The sequence below is a fragment of the Ornithorhynchus anatinus genome, chromosome 5, assembly GCF_004115215.2.
Source record: "Ornithorhynchus anatinus isolate Pmale09 chromosome 5, mOrnAna1.pri.v4, whole genome shotgun sequence".
Lineage (NCBI taxonomy): Eukaryota > Metazoa > Chordata > Mammalia > Monotremata > Ornithorhynchidae > Ornithorhynchus > Ornithorhynchus anatinus.
This window is the reverse complement of record NC_041732.1, coordinates 18,411,344-18,433,070: the sequence shown is the minus strand read 5'-3', so window position 1 is coordinate 18,433,070 and position 21,727 is coordinate 18,411,344. Positions and strand designations below refer to the sequence as shown.

At 48.1% G+C, this 21,727-nt stretch overlaps 1 protein-coding gene across 3 annotated transcripts in view; it reads right to left on the bottom strand.

Annotated features, from left to right (window-relative positions):
- Positions 1-21,727, bottom strand: part of SLC30A4 (solute carrier family 30 member 4) — a 53,630-nt gene that overhangs the window by 14,208 nt on the left and 17,695 nt on the right. For all 3 annotated transcript variants that reach the window (XM_029066670.2, XM_029066672.2, XM_029066671.2), the window contains exons 3-4: positions 21,067-21,213; positions 2,261-2,414 (exon numbers count right to left, since the gene is read on the bottom strand). In XM_029066670.2, the coding sequence (XP_028922503.1) occupies positions 2,261-2,414; positions 21,067-21,213 (301 nt within the window). The remainder of the gene's footprint in view (positions 1-2,260; positions 2,415-21,066; positions 21,214-21,727) is intronic.

Here is a 21,727-nt window from a genome sequence, read left to right as displayed (position 1 = left end):
TCAGCTGACAAGCGGAGGAGCCGGGATTAGAACCCACGACCTCTGACTCCCAAGCCCGGGCTCTTTCTGCTAAGCCACGCTGCTTTTCTGTTTCACCTGAGTAGATACAAGATAATCAGGACTCACATGGGCTCACAGTCCAAGCAGGAGGGAGAACAGGTTTTGAATTCTCATTTTGCTTGAGAGAGTACAAGAAAACAGAGTTGGGAGACATGTTCCCTGCTATAGAGAATACAATCCAAATTTCCCCTCTAGCTTTTTATTTCCAGGGGCACGAAGTTGCTAAATTTGGTAAACACCCAAGGATGTGCTAGGTGCCTACACAATGAAAAAACACAAGACCGAAAAAACTGTCATGCGTAAATGGTGTTTACTGGGATCCTGCTAATTCCAAATTCAGGACAATTCATTCCCTCGCCTCTTCCTTTTGCCCTCTCTGCTCCTGCCAAAAGATGTAAAAGAGAAGGAAATGAAGTGCAGTAAGCGCTCAGAAAAAACAAATTTATTTTTAATGGCATTTGATATGTGCCAGGAGCTGTATTATTTTCAAGCAAATCAGAATGGACGCAGTCCATGTCCCACATGGGGCTCACAGTCTTAATCCTTTAGACTGTAAACTCGATGTGGGCAGGGAATGGATCTGTTATATTGTACTCTCCCAAGTGCTCCGTACAGTGCTCTGCACACAGTAACTGATCAATAAATCCAATTGAATGAATGAATCTGATGGACTGACTGAATCCCCATTTTACAGTTGAAGTAGCTGAGGCACCGAGAAGTGAAAGGACTTCCCCAAGGTCCCACAGCAGACAAGTGGCAGAGCCGGGATTAGAACTCAGGTCCTTTTGACTTCCAGGCCTGTGCTCTTTCCCCTGGGCCATGCTGTTTCTCAAGGAACCATTTCTCCGTACTGGTGTTCACACAAAACCTCGGCTAAGAGGCCCGAACCGAGACTGAAGCAAAGGAGCAGAAGGGGGGTGACGCAGACTTCCACACTCTCTAACGGGCTCCGAGCACATTTACAGAGACAGCTGGGGGCAAAGAGATCGTTCTCCACCCTCCGACCCCCTCACGCAGGGAGACGGACAAATCCATTTCTGTTGGCAAATTTAGCACGCCCCCACAGAACGATACGGGTCTATTGCTGATGCCAAATTCAGCCCCTTGACTCATTCAGACCGGATTGCCCTTCTGACTGGAAGGAGGGAGGAAAGAAGGGAAGGTGAATGAGGCCAGTGTGTGGATATGAAACTACAAGGTCTTGTGAGGAGGACGGAAGAGGAGAGAGAAGACAGCTCTCATTTCCTCTTCTCCCGCTCCCTTGTGTCGCTCTGACTTCCTCCCTTTATTCATACCCCCTCCCAGGCCCCACAGTACTTATGCATTTATTTCAGCTGACATCGCTCCATTCATTGTGGGCAGGGAACGTATCTGTTATATTGTACTCATCCAAGCGTTTAGTACAGTGTGCCACAAAAAGTACGCACTCAAATGATTGATTGATTAATCTTACTGCTTCTGAATATCCAACTCTGTATAAGAATTTTGGGCCTGAAATGGGGCAGGTTTTATAATCTGAAAAATGTTGGTTTGCCAGTGCTACGTGCATTTATTTTTTTAATTACAGACATCAAACACAGCAGCAGTGCCAAACTAGAACAGACCAGTGGTCCATCTCTCCATCCTCTGTCCCTAGACCGTGACCATTACACCGGATTTAAAGCCGTCAATCACCTCGCTGCCTTATACCCTACCTCACTACTCTCCTACTATGGCCCACTTGGCTCCTCTAACGCGACCCCGCTCACTGTCCCTCCATATCGTCTATCTCACCGCCGACCTCTCACCCACGTCCCGCCTCTGGACTGGAACGCCCTCCCTCATATCCAACAGACGATGCCTCTTCCCAGCTTCAAAGCCTTCCTGAAGGCCCATCTCCTCCGAGAGGCCTTCCCTGACTAAGCCCTCCCTTCCTCTTCTCCCTCTCCCTTCTGTGTCGCCCTGACTCGCGCCCTTCGTTCTTCCCTCCCTTCCCAGCCCCACAGCACTTATGTCCATATCTGTCATTTATTTATTTCTATTAACATCTGTTTCCCCCTCTAGACCCTCAGCTCGTTGTGGGCAGGGAACGTGACTATTATATCCTCCTAAGTGCTCAGTACAGTTCTCTGACACAGTAAGCACTCAATAAATATGACCGACTGACTGACTGTGCTTGAGCACTGAACTGAGGGAGAAAAGGCCAGGAAAGAGAACTTACATTATGTTAACTGCGACTCCGACCGCTGCGGTTATGAGCATTACGTCTCCATTAATTTCATAGTTCGTGTAGAGAGTCCTTTGCACAGCTTCAAACAGGAGGAAACCCATTAGTATATAAACCAAGAGGACGCTAATGATCGCCGACAACACTTCTGCAAAGAAGAACAGAAGGAGCCGATTAATAGGGGTATCCGCCGCATCATACCGTGCTTTCTGCATTCCTTCGTTCGGTCGTATTTACTGAGCGCTTACTGTGCGCAGAGCACGGTACTAAGCATTCGGGAGAGTATGACCTACAGTAAACGGACACGTTCCCTGGCCACAGCGAGCATTCCACGGAGTACGCGCTCAGCCCAGATGGGTTAGTTACAGTTTGAACTGTTGCTAGGGCAATAGGATTGGGGGTTGTAGGGGTGGGGAGACGGAAAATTGGGGTAACTCACCAGGCACGGGTTCTTCGGTCCAGAAGGAAAGGGTTTAAAGAGTGGTAGCTTTGCCGTAAATTGACTGGGAAATTGCCTTTTTTTTTTTTTATTATGGCATTTGCTAAGCACTCGCTATGTGACAAGCACTCTACTAAGGGATAAGATTATTCAATTGTATTTACTGAGCGCTTACTGTGCGCAGAGCACTGTACTAAGCACTTAAACACTGTACTAAGATTAGCGTGTAGGGGACACGCTTACAGTCTAGAGGACAAATTTAAGTCTAGAGGATTAGTTTACAGTCTAGAGGTTGAAATAGCAGTGTAGAGGACCAGCTCACAGTCTAGAGGACGATTTTACAGTCTAGACGACGACCTTACAGTCTAGACTATGAGCATAAGGTGTAGAGGATGAATTTACAGTGTAGAGGACGAGTTTACAGCCTAGAGGATTAGCTTATAGTCTAGAGGATGACTTTACAGTGTAAAGGACACACAATGTAAGGGATGGGCTTAGAGTGTAGAGGGTGAGTTTACAGTGTAGAGTACTATTTTTCAGTGTGGAGGACGATCTTTCAGTCTAGAGGGCGAGCTTTCAGTCTAGAAGACGAGCTGGCAGTCTAGAGTTTAACCACAGTCTAGTTGCCGCAATTTGGATTTGATATCACATGTGAGGAGACAGTAAATGGCTCACCATCAAAAGAAAAACAACAACCTGATTTCATCCAGACCCTCGTCAACCTACGGAAGGCCCAAGAAACTCCTCCCGCTCTCTTCATAATATCCCCGCTGCCCAATGTTCTTGCCATTAGAAAAGTTGGTTAACCTTTAGTTCGTGGGAAACAGAATGACCGAGTGAAAAGAATACGGACTTGGGAGTCAGAGGTCCTGGGTTCCAACTCCGACTTCTCCACTGGCCTGCTGGGTGACCTTGGGCAAGTCAGTTAACTTCTCTGTGCCTCGGTTACGTGATGATAATGACAATAGTAGTTTTTAAATGCTCACTAAATGACAAACACCGTTCTAAGCATGGGAGTAGATGCAAGTTAATCAGGTTGGACAGACATCTGTAAAACGAAGATTAAGACTGTGAATCTTCCACGTGACAGGGACTTGTATCTATCCCAGCGCTTAGTACAGTGCCTGGCACAGAGTAAATGCTCAATATATACCTTAAAAAATTGTGGGGCTTGTTGAGTTAAGAATATGCTACCACCTGCAGTTTTGTGTGAACATCAGCGCAAACACTTCCGTGAGTAGTAGTCTGGTCTAGTGGATAACGCACGGCTCTGGGACTCAGAAGAACCTGGGTTCTAATCCCGACTCTGCCACTTGTTTGTTGTGTGACCTTGGGCCTATGCCTCAGTTATCTCATCTGTAAAATAACTGATTATTTTATTCATTTATTTTATTATTATTAATCCTGATAAATATAATAATAATAATAATAATAATGTTGGTATTTGTTAAGCGCTTACTATGTGCCGAGCACTGTTCTAAGCACTGGGGTAGACATAGGGGAATCAGGTTGTCCCACGTGGGGCTCACAGTCTTAATCCCCATTTTACAGATGAGGGAACTGAGGCACAGAGAAGTTAAGTGACTTGCCCACAGTCACACAGCCGACAAGTGGCAGAGCTGGGATTCGAACTCATGAGCCCTGACTCCAAAGCCCGTGCTCTTTCCACTGAGCCACGCTGCTTCTCCATGAATTGGGACTGTGAGTCCCATATGGGATAGCAACTGAGTCCAATCTGACCTGCTTGAATCTACCCCAGTGCTTAGTTCAGTGTCTGTCTCATAATAGGTGCTTAACACATACCACAATTTTATTATTATTATTTCAAAGGTCTATACAAATACAAAAGCCAGTTCATATTTTTCACATTATCTCCAGCATAGCCTGGTTTCCTGGCAGTGAATTTTAGCAAACCCATGGTTTACCAGAAACCTAACCTAGGGATGCGCTCTAACTGTAATCCCTCCAGCCTTCCTTCAAATTCTGTCCCTGGTTTCCTCCCAGTACGGCACCTCTGTAAAGAAGAGACAGGTAAAACGATCAAACCACAGTATATACTGCGTGCTTATTGCATCCAGAGCACTCTACTAATTACCTAGAGAAGCAATAGTGGATAGAACACAGGCCTTGGAGTTGGAAGGTCATGGGTTCTAATCCAGGCTCTGCCCCTGTCTGCTGGGTGACCTTGGGCAAGTCACTTAACTTTTATGTGCCTCAGTTATCTCATGTGTAAAATGGGAGACTGAGAGCCCCAGGTGGAACAGGGACTGTGTCCAACCCAACTTGCTTGTACCCATCCCAATGCTTAATATACTGCCTGACACAGAGTAAGCGCTTAAAAAATTCCCTATTATTATCATTAGGAGAGTACAGTATAACAGTTGGTAGCAAGAGATGAGCCTTAACTGTAATCCCTCCTGCCTTTCTTCAAACACACTCCCTGGTTTCCCCCAGTAGAGTAATAATAATAATAATTATGGCATTTGTTCATTCATTCAATCATATTTATTGAGCACTTACTGTGTGCAGAGCACTGTACTAAGCGCTGGGGTAGATACAAGGTAATCAGGCTGTCCCACGTGGGCTCACAGTCCTAATCCCCACCTTACAGATGAGGTAACTGAGGCACAGAGAAGCAAAGTGACTTGCCCAAGGTCACACAGCAGACAAGTGGTGGACCCGGAATTAGAACCCATGTCCTCCGACTCCCAAGCCCGGGGTCTTTCCACTAAACCACGCTGCTTTCCATAGAACTTCCCTGTGGAGAAGAGCTAGGTAAAATGATCAACCAATCATATCTTCTGAGTGCTAACTGTGTGCAGAGCACGGTACTAAGCGCTTGAGAGAGTACAAAACAAAATTGGTACAACTGCTCCCTGCCCACAATGAGCTTACCCATTTTAGGGAAAGAAAATGACCCCAAAAGATTAAAAGATTTGCCCGAGAGAGCAATTCAGAAGGCTAAAAGGTTTGCCCAAGGAAGCAATTCAAAAGATTAAAAGATTTGCCCAAGAGGGCAATTACCCAAGTCTAATAACTCCTAAGCAAGAGTACCTGCCTGACCGAACATCGGTGTCATTTTTAAAATAAACATTTGCTAATAAATGGAAGGGGGTGGTGATTCTTTTCTTTCTTTTTTTTTTAATTTCCCAAACCTCATGAAATCATTCAAAAGTGATTTTCTGGGATGCGATGTAAGTGGGCTGAGAGAACTCTCCTTGTCAGCTTCCCAGTGCTGGCGGGAGACTGACGGCTCGTGGGAGCGAAGCTTTAAAAGCCAAGTTAGGGTATTTATCAGGATTGCTCACGACTAAATCGGCCCTGACAAATCAATCTGCCACCTGAGGATGGATACGTTATTCTCCGTTTGGCAAGAGCGTGACTCCCTCTTCAAATCCATCTCCTTTCCAGCCCGCTCAATTAGCCGTTCTGTCTTTCACCCTGCGAGCGGTGTGGCCTAACGGAAAGAGCACAGGTCCGAGTCCCAGCCCCACCACTCGCCTGTGGTGTGACCTTGGGCAAGTCACGAAATCTCTCTGCACCTTAGTTTCCTCATCTGCAAAACGCGGATGAAAATAATGATAAGTAGAGAAGCAACGTGGCCTAGGAGAAAGCGAGGGCCTGGTCGTCAGAAGGTCCTGGGTTTCGATCCCAGCTCCACCACTTGTCTGCTTTGTGACCTTGGGCAAGTCGCTTCACTTCTCTGGGCCTCAGTTACCTCAACTGTAAAATGGGGATTAAGACTGTGAGGTCCATGTGGGACAGGGACCGTGTCCGACCTGGTTACTTTGTACCTACCCCAGAGCTTAGCTTGAATGCCTACCACACAGTAAGTGATTAACAAACACACTTAAAAAAGAAAAGAATTATGCTATTTGTCAAGTGCTTGCTATGCACTAAGCACCGGGGTAGATCTAATTCCATCGGATTGGAAACAAATCAATCAACTGATCAATGGTATGTGAGCTCTTACCATGTGCAGAGCACTAAACTAAACCCTTGGGAGAGTCTTTTACCACAGAATTAGCAGACACGCTCCCTGCCTCTGGCCCACAGTCTAAGGAGGAGGGAGAGCAGTTATTTCCTCTTACAGGAAACTGAGGCATAGAGAAGCTAGTACAGTGGTCTGTACACAGTAAGCACTCAATAAATACGATCTTCTCCAAAGTCACAGAGCAGGCAAATGGCACAACCAGGATTAGAAATCTCATGTGCTCTAAAACAGACTGTGGGGGCTTTCTGGGATAAGGATGGAGTCCCACATCAACCCCAATGCTTAGCACATAGTAAGAGCTTGATAAATGTCATAATAATCATTACCACACTGACTTGCAAATGCTCCATTTGGGGCAACATTAAAACAGGGATGACACTGTTATACCAGTCACATTAAAATTAAGTTGAATAATAAGGACAAGAGGAGAAAAAAAGGAGAAAGGAAGGAAGGGAGAAGAAAGGAAAAGTTAAAGACAGCCTGCTCCCTTTTATTAAAAAAAAAATGGCATTTGTTAAGCAATTACTATGTGCCAAGCACTGATCTAAACACCGAGGTAGACACAAGCTAATCACGTTGGACACAGTCCAGGTCCCATGTCGGGCTCACTGCCTTCATCCCCATTGTACAGATGAGGGAACTGAGGCACCGACAAGTCAAGGTCACACAGCAGACAAGTGGCAGAGCCGGGATTAGAATCCATGACCTTCTGACTCCCAGGCCCGGGCTCTAGCTACTGGGCCACGGAGTTTCCCTATATCCCCAAATCACCTTAATCCCAGCACCGGAATTTGGGATTTCAAGGAAGATGACGCAGGAAAAGTCAGGGGAAATCAGCTAACGGTAACCTCTGTCCCCCCTTGTCTTACTGGAAATTGGAGACGGATTCTCCCTGGAAAGGGATCAGCCAAATGTCTACTGCAAAGGATAACGAGAGAGGACCCAGAGGAAATATGCCTGAGCAGACAAACGGACTGATGGACCAACTGAACGCTGAAACCGACCGGAGGTGTGGGCTCTGTACAGTAACAATTCCTCTCGACTGTTTCATCACTATCGGAGTTTACTGACACAGTTCATTCTGCTGTAACCGGGGCTGTGCCCTTCAAACATCATGCCGGGCACACGCACCCTGCCGTTTCTTCCAACGCCACGCTGCGTTGGATCCACATGATAATAATTAGCAGCACTATTATTATGGCCCTTGTTAAGCGCTTACCTTGTGCCAAGCACTGTAATAATACTGATAATGATGGTATTTGTTAAGCGCTTACTATGTGCCAAGCACTGTTCTAAGCGCTTGCTGGGGTAGACAAAGGAAAATCAGCTTGGACATAGTCCCTGCCCCACTTGGGGCTCACAGTCTAAGTAGGAGGGATTAGGATTTAATCTCCAGTTAAATAATAATAATAATGGTGGTATTTTTTTAAGCACTTACTACCTGCCAGGCCCTGTTTTAAGCAGCGGGATAGACACAAGATAATCAGGTTGGACACGGCCCCTGTCCCACAAGGGGCCCCCAATCTTAATCCCCGTTTTACAGGTGAGGGAACTGAGGCACAGAGAAGTGACTTGCCCAAGGTCACCCAGCAGACAAGAGGCAGAGCCGGGATGAGAACCCGGGACCTTCTGACTCCCAGGTCCGGGCTTCCATCCACTGGGCCACGTCGGGTTGGACACAGTCCCCGTCCTACACGGGGCTCACGGTCTTAATGCCCATTTTCCAGATAAGGGAACTGAGGCCCAGAGAAGCGAAGTGACTTGCCCAAGGTCCCCCTGCAGGCAAACGGAGGAGCTGGATCAGAACCCAGGTCCTGTGACTCCCAGGCCCGTGCTCGTTCCTCTACATATTGACAGAAGAACGTTCCCTAATTCTCCCATCACGTCCTAGCCAAAACACAGAGCGAAAACACGAACTGTAGAGAACTGACTACACTCTGTAATCAGCGGAGAACACGTTTTATTGCTGGAGGAAAACAAAACAAAACCAAAACAGCAAAACTTGAAATCTCTGAGTCTCCAGGTGAGACAGACTCCATTTCTGCTCCGATTGGTGATCTCCGCCCTATCTCTGTTATGAAAGATGGCGGGGGCAGCGTTAATTCACTCCAAGCTATTCTGAAAAACCCACGACTGCCTTCTCCGAGTTCTACACCTCTGAAACCCTTTTCTAAAATGCTACGTCCGCAGGTCAAAAGGGTATTGTGAGTTACTGGAAGCTCTTTGTAGGCAGGGAATGTGGCGATCTACTCTGTTGTACTGTCCTCTCCCAAGCGCTCAGTACACTGTTCTGCAGGCAGTAAGCGCTCGAGAAATCCGACTGACGGATTGATCGTTCAGAGAGGTAGAAATAAGGGGACCGGAAAGCTCGATGAGGGCAGGGAACGTGCTTACCAACTCTGTTCTACTGTACTCTTCCAAGCTCTTAGTGAGAGTGCTCTGCCCACAGTAAGCACTCAATAAATACCATCGAGTGATTGACATGGGCACAGCCCTCAGCCACGTGGTGCCCAGCTGGGCCTTCTGGGTTAGAGGGTCCTGCACCCGCAATTATGGCCTAGAGAAGGGATGGGGGAAGGGAAGGGGACAGTAACGTGGGGGAGGGCTTGAGAAGCGGTGTGGTCTAGTGGAGAGTGCTCCGCCCTGGGAGTCGAAAGGACGTGGTTTCGGATCCCTGCTCCACCTCTCGTCCGCTGTGCGATCTGGGGCAAATCACTTCACTGGGCCTCAGTTATGTCATCTGTAAAACGGGGATTCAGACAGTGAGCCCCAAGTGGGACGAGGACTGCGTCCAGCCGGATTAGCTTGGACCTACCCCACGGCCTCGTATGGTGCCCGATACGTCATCATCATCATCATCATCATGTTGGTATTTGTTAAGCGCTTACTCTGTGCCAAGTACTGTTCTAAGCGCTGGGGTAGATACGGGGTAATCAGGTTGTCTCACGTCAGGCTCACAGTCTTCCTTCCCATTTTACAGATGAGGTAACTAAGGCACCGAGAAGCTAAGTGACTTGCCCAAAGTCACACAGCTGACAGGTGGCGCAGCGGGATTAGAACCCATGACCTCTGACTCCTAAACCCGGGCTCTTTCCACTGAGCCACACTGTTTTCCCACATGGTGAGCACTTATCAAATACCACACGAAAAATACTGAAATGCCAAGAAGCAAGGAGTGGAAGACAAAGGGGGACATTCTTCCTTTGGCTTTAGCCAGTGATGGGTTTAATGAATGAAAACATTAGACAAAAGGCACAGCAGAGGTGGGGGTGGTGATAGCTGCAAAAAACCTTAAAATGAAAAATGGGCCTCGGAGTTTATACCATCTCTATGGGCATCAGTCAATCAATCAATGGGATTTATCGATCGTTTACTCTGAGCAGAGCACTGTACTAAGCGCTTGGGAGGGTACCATCCAACAGAAGTAGCAGACATCTTCCCTGGCGATAATGCGCTTACAGTCTACAGGGGGAAGATTCCCAAATTCTATTTAGACTGTGAGCCCCATGTGGGACGGCGACTGTGTCTGACCTAATTAACTTGTACCTACCCCAGCGCTTAGAGTGGTGTTTGGCGCACAGTAAGCATTTAACAAATATCATTTAAAAAACCCCATTACCTAAAAATTCATAAAAAGCTATTTGCACGCCAAAACATTTCCAGTTAATAGCCCCATGAGAAGCAGCATGGCATAGAGCCTGGGCCGGCGAGTCAGAAGGTCGGGGATCTAATCCCGGCTCCATCACTTGTCTGCTGGGTGACCTTGGGCAAGTCACTTCACTTCTCTGGGCCTTAGTTACCTCATCTGTAAAATGGGGATGGAGACTCTGAACCCCATGTGGGACAGGGACTGTGCCCAATCCGCTTTCGCTTGTATCCACCCTGGCACATGCGGGCAGGGAATGTCTGTTTATTGTTCTATTGTACTTTCCCAAGCTCTTAATAAAGTACTTTGCACACGGTAAATGCTCAATAAATATACAAGAATGAATAGTAAGCACTTGACAAATACCACAACTATTATGATTATTAATCGGATCATGGAAAAATCAAACTTTCACTGGAACGCATTTAACTTCTGTGAAAGGTCGTGAACTTTTCCAGCAAACCGTCCTCCTTTCTCAGTCAGTCAACTGTTACTTATTGAGCGCTTACTGTGCACAGAGCTCCACACTACGCGCTTGGGAGAGGACGAGAGAACAATACTGCTGATGTTCCCGCGACTCTCCTTCTCCTTCCAACTTCAGGGAGCTGAGAACAGAGCGATGAGAAAGAAGCTTGTGCCGATGTATTCCTCGTGCTGAATCCCGATGGAAATTTCCAGGAATGACTAATGTTTTCAAGAAAATGACTAACCCCAAATGGCTTTCAATCAACAATACAATTATGACTATCTGGACCCTCCCATTCCTGCCAGGAATAGGGGAGGGCTGGGGGAGAGAGATACAGCCTCTACTTTGGAGCCCGTTCACATCCTCTACAATTAGGGGTTGGGAGCCTGAGGAACACAGACAGTCAGATTGGAGAGGCAGATTTGGTTTCATTTTCTCAAGGCGCTCCCCAAGGGAACTCTCATAATGCAAAACCCGGCGAGTTAATATCACCCCCTTTAGCTTTTGAGAGGACTTGAAAGATCTTGTTTCACTCTGAAGGAAAACGGTCTTTCTAAATTAAAAACTCTTGAAAGAAAGGCTTTTAATGAAAATACCAGCAAACCCCTTGTCCCCGTGACCTAACCAGCTTTGATTCTGTACCCTATATATTATGTAGTAATTAAATCACTTTTTCAAGGGATAATACTGGAGGGAATGGCCGAGGGGGGTTCGGGGGGAGAAGGGTTCAAATCTGCCTTTTTCTCCTGTTCCAAAAAAACCCCAAAATCCAGGCGCCTCTCTTCTCCTTCCCCTACTTTGTTCTCCACGGGGTCCTTAGTGTCCTCTAGGATGGGCACTTTTTGCTCACTTGCTCTAAACTGTAAGCTCCTTGGAGGCACAGAACCTGTCCACCAACTCTGCTGTGTTGTAATTAATTAACTGTGGTATTTGTTAAGTGCTTACTACTTGCCAAGCGCTGCACTGAACGCTGGGGGAGATACAAGAGAGTCAGGTCCCAGATGAGGCTACAGTCTAAGCAGGAGGGAGAATGGGGACTGCACCCCCATTTTACAGGCGAGGGAACTGAGGAACAGAGAAGCGACTTGCCCAAGGTCACACAGCAGACAACTGGCAGAGCCTGCAGGAAAACCCAGGTCCGGGCTCCTTCCGCTGGGCCACGTCGCTTCTCCCGAGCACTCAGCCACAGCTCTGCACAGAGTAACCGCTCAATAAATACGAGCGATCGATTGATTATCAGTGTTTATTCCTCGCTGACCCAGCTCTGTACTGCCCTAGGGAGCTGAAAGCAGTCGGAAAGGGTAAGAGACGCCATCCTTGCCCTTGAAGAGTTTGCAGTCTAGTCAATCCGTCGGTCGGGAGCACTTACTGAGTGCTTACTCTGTGCACGGCACTGTGCTAAGCGATTGGGACAGTGCCGTAGAGTTACTAGGTATGTCCCTGCCCTGAAGGAGTTTACGATCTAGCGGCAGAGACAGGCACGAAAACACATGACGGGCAGGGGGAAGCAACTGAGTTTAGGGACGTAATGATTGTAATAATAATAACGATGGTATTTAAGCGCTTACTACAGGCCGAACACTGTTCTAAGCACTGTGGTGGGAGACAAGGACTCCAAGAGCTAAAGTGAGATCATTAATAAGTGAGCTAAATCGCACCCCCATAAACATGCGCATGCGTGTACACACATAGACACTCCCTCGAGGATAAATTCAATAGCTCCCTGGACAGGGCTCATATCTACCAACTCTGCTATACCGATCGCTCCCCAGTGCTTACTACAGTGTTCTGAGCACACTGGGTTCTCGATCAATACCGTTGATTGAAGGGCTCGAGCGGAGGTTGGTGAAAAAGTAATCCGAAGCTGTCAATTCCAGAGCCTTCCGCCCACTTCATCCCTGACGTCCCCACGGAGCTCAAGCTCCTCGTCTTTCCAAACCAGGGTTATCCCAAATATTCAAACCGAAAAAAGGTATCACCAGCTTAAAAAGGGGGGCGGGGGTGAGGGTGGGGGAAGGAAAAATATTACCACGAGGGACTAATTATATTTTCGTTACCCTATTTATTTTGTTAATGAATTGTACATCGCCTTGATTCTATTTAGTTGCCATTGTTTTTACGAGATGTTCTTCCCCTTGACGCTGTTTAGTGCCATTGTTCTTGTCTGTCCGTCTCCCCCGATTAGACTGTAAGCCCGTCAAACGGCAGGGACTGTCTCTATCTGTTGCCGACTTGTTCATCCCAAGCGCTTAGTACAGTGCTCTGCACATAGTAAGCGCTCAATAAATACTATTGAATGAATGAATGAATGAATAATTACCAGTTACGGCCTGATAAAAACAGACCCCGCAATTTAAAAACCACGTTGCGTGCATTTCTTAAAAATGGACCCCTGAGTGTTTAAAAGCTTATCCGGCCTGAAAGATTCTTAGGGCAAGGTTATTATTATGAATTGTATTTATCCAACGCTTACTGTGTGCAAAGCACCATACTAAGCGCTCGGGAGACTACAACATTACAGCGGACACATTCCCCGTCTGCAACGAGTTCACATTCCACACTGTCAGGAGGGGGTAAGCTCACTGTGGGCAAGGAATGTGATTGTTTATTGTTAGAGTGTAATAATAATAATGATGGTATTTGTTAAGTGCTTACTATGTTCATTCAATAGTATTTATTGAGCGCTATGTGCAGAGCACTGTACTAAGCGCTTGGAATGGACAAATCGGTAACAGATACAGTCCCTGCCCTTTGACGGGCTGACAGTCTAATCGACTGTGTGCCAAGCACTATTCTAAGCATCAGGGTAGATACCAGGTGATCAGGTTGTCCCACCTGGGGCTCGCAGTCTTCATCCCTATTTTACAGATGAGGGAACTGAGGCCCGGAAAAGTGAAGTGCGAGGCAGTGTTCTAAGCGCTGGGGTACCAAGCATCAAGTACAAAGGCATCAAGTTGGCCGCAGCCCTTGCCCCACATATGGCTCGAAGCCTTAAACGCCATTTTCCAGATGAGGGAACTGCGGCCCAGAGAAGTGGAGTGACTTGGTCAGGGTCATGCGGCACACAACTGGCGGCATTAGAACCCAGGTCCTTCTGATTCCCACTCCCGGGCTGAATCCACTAGGCTTAACTTATACCCTAAAAAATTAATAGACAGCCTGCTCTTCATTTTTTAGTGAAGTCCAATAGATTTAGGTTCCTCCATTCAAGGATAAGTTCCTTGCAGGGAGGGAGCACATCTCTTGCTCCAACCATACTTTCCTAAGTGCTTGGTCCAACACGATGGGTCTGGAAGGAGCTCGACCAAATGATCGATATTATTTACTGAGCGCTTACTGTGTGCCGTGTACTGTCCTGAACACTTGGGAGAGTTCAGTACAACAGAGTTGATAGACTCGCTGCCCGCCCACAAGGAGTTTACAGTCTAGAGGGGGAGACAGACATTAAACCTAATTTCAGATATGGACGTGAGTACTGTGGGACTGAGGGTGGGATGAAGCGGCATGGCCTGGTGGAAAGAGCACAGGCCTGGGAGCCAGAGGCTGTGGGTTCAAATCCCGGCTCTGCCGCATGTCTGCTGGGTGACTTCGGGCAAGTCACTTACTGCTCTGGGTCTCAATTGCCTCAGCTGTACAATGGGAATCGAGACCGTGAACTCCATGTGGGACAGGGTCTGGGTCCAACCTGATCACCCCAGCGCTTAGAACGGTGCTTGGCGCATAGTAAGCACTTAACGAACACCACAATTGTCATCATCATTATTATTATGTGACTAAAGGGAACAGATCCAAGCACACAAGAACCATTACTCTTATTCCTAGACCGAATCCCTCTTTCCCAACAACTAAAAAGTAATCTGGCTGTCTTTGTTTCTACTAGGTATGGCCAACATCTCCTCCAGGAAGTCTTCCCTGATTAATCTCTCATCTCCCGCCCCCCCATTCTACCTCCTTGCCAGCTGCCACTTCAGAACATGTCCCTCATCCAAACTCTCGTTGGATTCTCATTTATGTATAGAGGTACCATTCTGTTCCACCTGTAATTTCTTTTAGTGCCTGTCTCTCTGATAATAACAATGATTGTGATATTTGGTAGGTGCTTACTAGGTGCCAGGCACCGTACTAAGCGCCAGGGTGGACACAAGCAATTCAGGTTGGACGCAGTCCCTGTCCCACATGGAACTCACATCTTAATCCCCATTTTACAGATGAGGGAACCGAGGCCCAGAGAAGCGACTTGCCCGAGGCCACCCAGCAGACAAGTGGTGGAGCCGGGATTAGAACTCACGACCTTCTAACTCCCAGGCCTGTGCTCTGTCCATTATACCCTGATGCTTCCCCGCTAAACTGCAAGGTCCTCAAGGGCAAGGATCATGTCTGCTGATTCTACTGTACTTTCCCAAGTGCTTAGTACAGTGCTCCGCACAGAATAAGCGTTGGGCAAGGATCACTGTTTGATCGTGGCCCCCCTCTTGGAGCAAACAGTTGTTTAAATTTTAGGTCTTGCTTCTGAGAAGCACCGATAAGGAAGAGAACATTAATCTACCCCACATTTAGTACCGTTCCTGGCACATAGTAAGCACACAGAGAAGCAGTGTGGCTCAATGGAAAGAGCCCGGGCCTGGGAGTCAGAGGTTGTGGGTTCTAATCCCGGCTCCGCCACTTGTCAGCTGTGTGACTCCGGGCAAGTCACTTCACTTCTCTGTGTCTCAGTTACTTCATCTGTAAAATGGGGGTTAAGACTGGGAGCTCCACGTGGGACAACCTCATTACCTTGAATCGAACCCAGCGCTTAGAACAGTGCTCTGCATATAGTAAGCGCTTAACAAATACCAACATTATTATTATTATTATTACCCTAGCACTTAGAACGGTGCTTGGCAAATAGTAAGTACTTAAATACCATCGTTATTATTATTACAATATACAATAAACAGACACTATTCCCCACGTGCAATAGGCTTATATTCTAGATGGGGAGAAAGATATTCAAATAAGTAAATAAAATCACAGATATGTACACTGTGGGGTTTGAAAGGGGAATGAACAAAGGCAGCAAATCAGGGTGACGCAGAAGGGCGTGGGAGAAGAGTAAATGAGGGGTTAGTTAGGGAAGGTCTCTTGGAGGAGATGCGCCTTCAATAAGGTTTTGAAGGGGGCGGGGATTTAAAGAGGGAGGGTATTCCGGGCCAGGAGCAGGACATGACCGAGAGGTCGGTGATGGGATAGACAAGATGGAGGTACAGCGAGTAGGTCGGCGTTAGAGAACTTCGACAGGGAAGGTCTCTTGGAGGAGATGGGCCTCCAGTAAAGCTTCGAAGGCGGGTGAGTGATCGCCTGTCGGATACGAAGAAGGAGGGCGTTCAAGGCCAGAGGCAGGACGTGGGTGAGACAAGAGGGAGGCAAGGCAGACTAGATGCCAGCATCATCCCCGTCACAGAAGCCCAGGGAGGGAAGCCAGTGGCAATCACCTGGCACCACTGCCAAGTCCAAAACCTGCTGGGGCACTCTCGGCGGCACGCCCTCGGTCTATCGGCTTGGACGTGTGGACACCACGCTGAGCGCTGGGGCTCCAGTGCTCGCTGAAGAGACAGACGAGAACATGCCCGCCCACCCTGAACACTGCAGCTGCCAGCTAGGTGGGTGTCGCGGCCACACCCCGAGAGAGAAACTCTGCTACAGCCGGCTACCATCAGGAATGTGATCTTTTTTTTAAACTCTCCCTTCCCTCCACTGCCCCAGCCTCCCCGGCCAACTCTGCCTGAGGTAAATTAAAGCATTCTCCTCATCTCACCCTCCCTCTTGGAAAGCTTCTCTCCCATGTCGCTATTACGCCACTCCCATCCCCCCAATCCTGCCCCATCTCTCAATCAATGGCATTTATAATAATTATAATGGTAATGATAACAATGATATTAATAATAATTGTGTTATTTAAGCACTTACTATGTGCCGGGCATTGTATTAAGCACTGGGGTGGATATGAGCAAACTGGGTCGGACACAGTCCCTCTCCCACACGGGGCTCACGGTGGTCTTAATCCCCATTTTACAAAGGAGGGAACTGAGGCACGAAGAAGTGAAGTGGCTTGTTCAAGGTCACACAGCAGACAAGGGGTGGAGCAGGACGGGAACGAGGGTCCTCCTGACTTCTGGGTGCTTTTTCTATCCCTCAGGCCGTCCTGCTTCTCTACGTGCCAGGCACTGGGGTAAATACAAGCTATTCAGGCTGGACACAGTCCCTGTCCCACATGGGGCTCACAGTCTTAATCCCTGTTTTACAGCTGAAGTATCCAAGGCATGGAAAGGTTAAGTGATTTGCCAAAGGTCCCAAAGCAGACTAGTGGCAGAGGCGGGATTAGAACACAGGTCTTCTGACTCCCAGGCCCAGGATATCTAGCCACTGGGCCATGCTACTTCTGTGTTCAGAGGCACCTGTACGCTTACGCTTGGGAGAGAGCAATACGACAGAGTTGGGAGACACATTGGCTGCCCACAACAAGCTTCCAGTCAAGTCCCCAAAATCAAGCCCAGAGGCTCTGTTGTCCCTGGAGGCAACAGGGCGAAAGGAGGAGGGAGTGAAGGAACAAGGGAGAAAAGGTTTCTGATTCTCACCAGATCCTTCTGGCTCGGCCCGACTCGAGCCCCTTGGGCTCCGTCTGCCCTGACATTCGGGGCCCAGAGCAATCCGTCGGTGATATTTATCGAGGGCTTGCTATGTGCAGAGCACTGTACGTTTCTCTCCTTCTACAACCCAGCCCTCACGCTTCGCTCCTCCGGTGTTAACCTTCTCGCTGTGCCTCCATCTCGCCTGTCTCGCCCCCGACCCCCGGCCCACATCCTACCCCAGCCCGGAACGCCCTCCCTCCTCGAATCTGCCAGACAGTGACTCTCTCCCACTTCAAAGTCTTACTGAAGGCACATCCCCTCCAGGAAGCCTTCCCAGACCAAGCCCCACTTTTCCACCTCTCCCACTGTGTCGCCCCAACTTGCTCCCTTTGCTCTTCCCCCCACAGCACTTATGTATAGATCTGTCAATTTTATTTATTTATACTGATGTCTGCCTATTTGTATTGCTGTCTGCCTCCCCTCCTGTAGACTGTGAGCTCGTTGTGAGCAGGGGATGTCTCTACTGCTATATTGTACTCTCCCAAGTGCTTAATACAGTGCTCTGCACACAGTAAGCACCTAACAAATAGGATTGAACGAATGAATAAATGTATTAAGCACTTGGGAGAGCACTATGCGACAGAGTCCGTCGACTTGATCCCTGCCTCAAGGAGCTTGTAATCTGGTAGAGGAGGGGAGGAAGAAGATCAATGTGCCAATTCTCCACATCCCCCCCAACAACCCCAGGCAGCAGTTCCCTCGCTACACTTTAATAATAATAACGATAATTATGGTATTTGTTCCAGGCCCAGCACTTAGAACAGTGCCCGGCAATATAGTCAGCGCTTAACAAATAACCATTTAAAGAAAAAAACCAGTATTAATCTTCTTTTTTTACAGATGAAGAAACTGAGGCCCAGAGCAGTTAAGTGACAGAGTCCAGATTAAAACTTCAGGTCCCCCTTTAGCACTTTGACACACCCAAACCTCAGTGTACATATGCTTATATTAATAATAATTAATAATTATGGTATTTGTTAAGTGCTTACTATGAGCCAAGCACTGTTCTAAGCACTGGGGCAGATACAAGGTAAACAGATTGTCCCACATGGGCCTCAAAGTCTCGAGCCCCATTTTAAGGATGAGGTAACTGAGGCCCAGGGAAATTAAGTGACTTGCCCAAGGTCACACAGCAGACAAGTGGCGAAACCGGGATTAGAACCCACGACCTCTTGCCACTAGGCCATATATTCCACTATTTTCCCTATCTATAACTCATTTTCATATCAGAGTCCCATCCGGACTTTAAACTCGTTATGGGAGGGAACGTGGCCGCCAACTCTACTGCACTTTCCTCTCCCAAGCACTCAGCATGGCGTTTCTCAAACAGTGAGCGCTCAATAAATACCACTGATTAAATACCACTGCTTGAGGAGCAGCGTGGCCTAGTGGAGAGAGCATGGACCTGGAGTCTGAGGACGTGAGTTCCAATCCCAGCTCCGCCACGTCTGCTGGGTGACCCCGAGCAAGTCACTTCACTTCTCTGGGCCTCAATTCCCTCAACTGCAAAATGGGGATTAAGACCGTGAGGCCCACGTGAGACAAGGACCGCACCCGACCTTATCACCTCGTATCTGTTGGCGCTTGGCGCACAGTAAGCACTAAAATACCGATTATTATTATTATTGCTCTGCACACAGTGAGCGCTCAATAAATACCACTGATGAAACACCATTGACTGATCGCACAAGTAGTGGCTCAATAAGTACCGCTGACTACCGGTCCTGGGCTCTTTCCACTAAGCTACCCTGCTGCTTCTAGTGCTTGGTATAGTGTGTTGTACATTGTAAGAGCTTAATAAATACTGTAGCTACTATGACCGCCCCCGACGCGGGGCCAGAAGGTGGACGTGGGCATCCCCGGCTTCTGCGCAGAAGCAGACTCCGCCGGCTCAGGTTCTGCCGGGGAAGGGTACCCTGAAAATCAGGAAAGGTTCACAGCCTCGATCCTCATTTCGCAGGTGAGCTAATCGAGGCCCAGAGAAGTGAAGCAGTGGGCTGGCCCGCCTGTCCCGGGGCACCAGCGGCGAGCACACGTAGGTCGGTAGCTCCGGCGAAGCCTGTCCGTCCCAGCCTGGACAAGTCGGTTGGAAGCCAAGAATCTTCAATCGGAGGAGAACAAGAGCCTGGCGCTTCGAAGAGACGGGGTGAAGAGAGAGGGCCGGGAAGAAGGTCAACCCTAAAACCCCCAGCACCACAGTCCGCAAGCAAAATCAGGGAAGTGCAGCCTTGGGTCCAAGGGGGCAAAATTCCCAAATCTGCCACAGTTTGGGGCAAAAGGTCGGGGAGGTGGCATCTAAGGTACATACTGGCAGGCGTGAGAATGATGACGAGGGTGATGACGATGATAATCCTCCAGGCCGAGAGGAGTTTCCCTCATCCCAGGCAGTTCCTAAAGACATCTCGGCTAGAGAAGTTCTCCATCAGAGCCCGCCTAAACCTTGGGTGGAGGGGGCTGATAATAATAATCATCAAAAATTCCGCTATCGGTTTAGCGCTTAGGGAGCTGATAATAATAATAATGATACAAAATTCCGCCACCTCTTTACTGTTTACTGTGTGCCCGGCAACTGTACTAAGCGCTGAGGTGGATACAAGTAAATTGGGTTGGATAAAGTCCCTGTCCCTGGCTCACGGTCTGAATCCCCATTTTACAGATGAGGAAACTGAGGCACAGAAGAGTAAAGTGAGCTGCCCAAGGGCACACAGCAGACAATTGGCAGAGCAGAGATTAGAACCCACAACCTTCTGGCTCCCGGGTCCGTGCTCTATCCACTACGCCAAGCGGATCTCCCTTTTGAGCCTCCAGAGAGCACCTGGCTCTCGGACGTTATAAAGGAAGAGTCAGTTTTACTAGGAAGAGTCAGGTTGCAGTCCAGGAAAATAAAATGGAAAAAAAATAAACGGAAGAGTCGGTTTACTAAGAGTCGGGTTGTGGTCCAGGAAAATAAAATGGAAAACATACAAACAAAGCGGAAGATACAATCATTATCAGAGATTTACTTTTAGAAAAGTAAAGCAGCGTGGTTCAGTGAAAAAAGCACAGACTTGGGAGTCAGAGGTCATGGGTTCTATTCCTGGCTCCGCCGCTGGTCACCTGTGTTACTCTGGGCAAGTCACTTCACTTATCTGTGCCTCAGTTCCCTCATCTGTAAAACAGGGCTTGAGTCTGTGAGCCCCACATAGGACAACCTGATCACCCTGGATCCTCCCCAGGGCTTAGAAGATAGTAAGCGCTTAACAAATGCCATCAGCAGCAGCAGCAGAAAACAAGGGAAATTACTGGCCAGGAAAAGTGCTTGACTTGAGGTATCTGATGCAGAGACATCGCAATATAATTCATTTTTTAAAAAACAACTGCAGAGTTCTACATCTTCCGGGAATTTAATGGTTTGCTAGCATAACAGGGCAATGGTGAATTAATATCATCATCATCAACAACGGTATTCGTCGAGCGCTTACTGTGTACTGTGCAATAAGCGCTTGGGAGAAAACGATATCGCAGAGTTAGCAGATGGGTTCCCTGCCCAGAAGGAGCTCACGGCCTAGAGGGATTAGAAACAGGAAGAAACTTCGAAAGGCACCTACCCAAGCGGTGGAATCCGAAGGTGAATCTCTTGGTCGGCGATTTGGATGACAGCCACAGAGCGAGCAAGGTGAGGATGATAGCGCTAAGGTCCGTTAGCATGTGGAGTGCGTCTGTCATGATCGCTAGACTGTTGGCAATATATCCACCTTAAATCGAAGCGGGAAAAAAAAAATGAGGGCCCAGAATAGAAAGACGATGAGCATTAAGAAGAGAGTAGCCTCGTGGATTGACTAAGGGCCTGGGGGGTCAGGCGGCTCTGGGTTCTAATCCCAGCACCGCCCCTCGTCCGCTGTGTGTCTTCGGGCAAGTCGCTTCCCTCTCTGAGCCTCGGTTACCTCATCTGGAAAATGGGGATTGAGACTGTCAGTCCCACATGGGTCAGGGATCGTGTCCACTTGATTTGCTTGTATCCGCCTTAGCGCTTAGTACAGTGTCTGGCACATAGTAAGCGCTTAACAAACACAATTACTATTGAACATTAAAAAAAATAGGGGCGAAAAGAAATCACCACTTGGCTCTTCCGGGGTGGGAGCAGAGAAGCACTGGTAGCGGTTGACCCGTTAGGAAAAAAAATTGAATTCGGCCCTGAGTTTAAAAAATCTGGAAGAACAGTAACCAAGCATTCATTAAGGAAGATCTTCATGTGGCTAGAGGATGCAG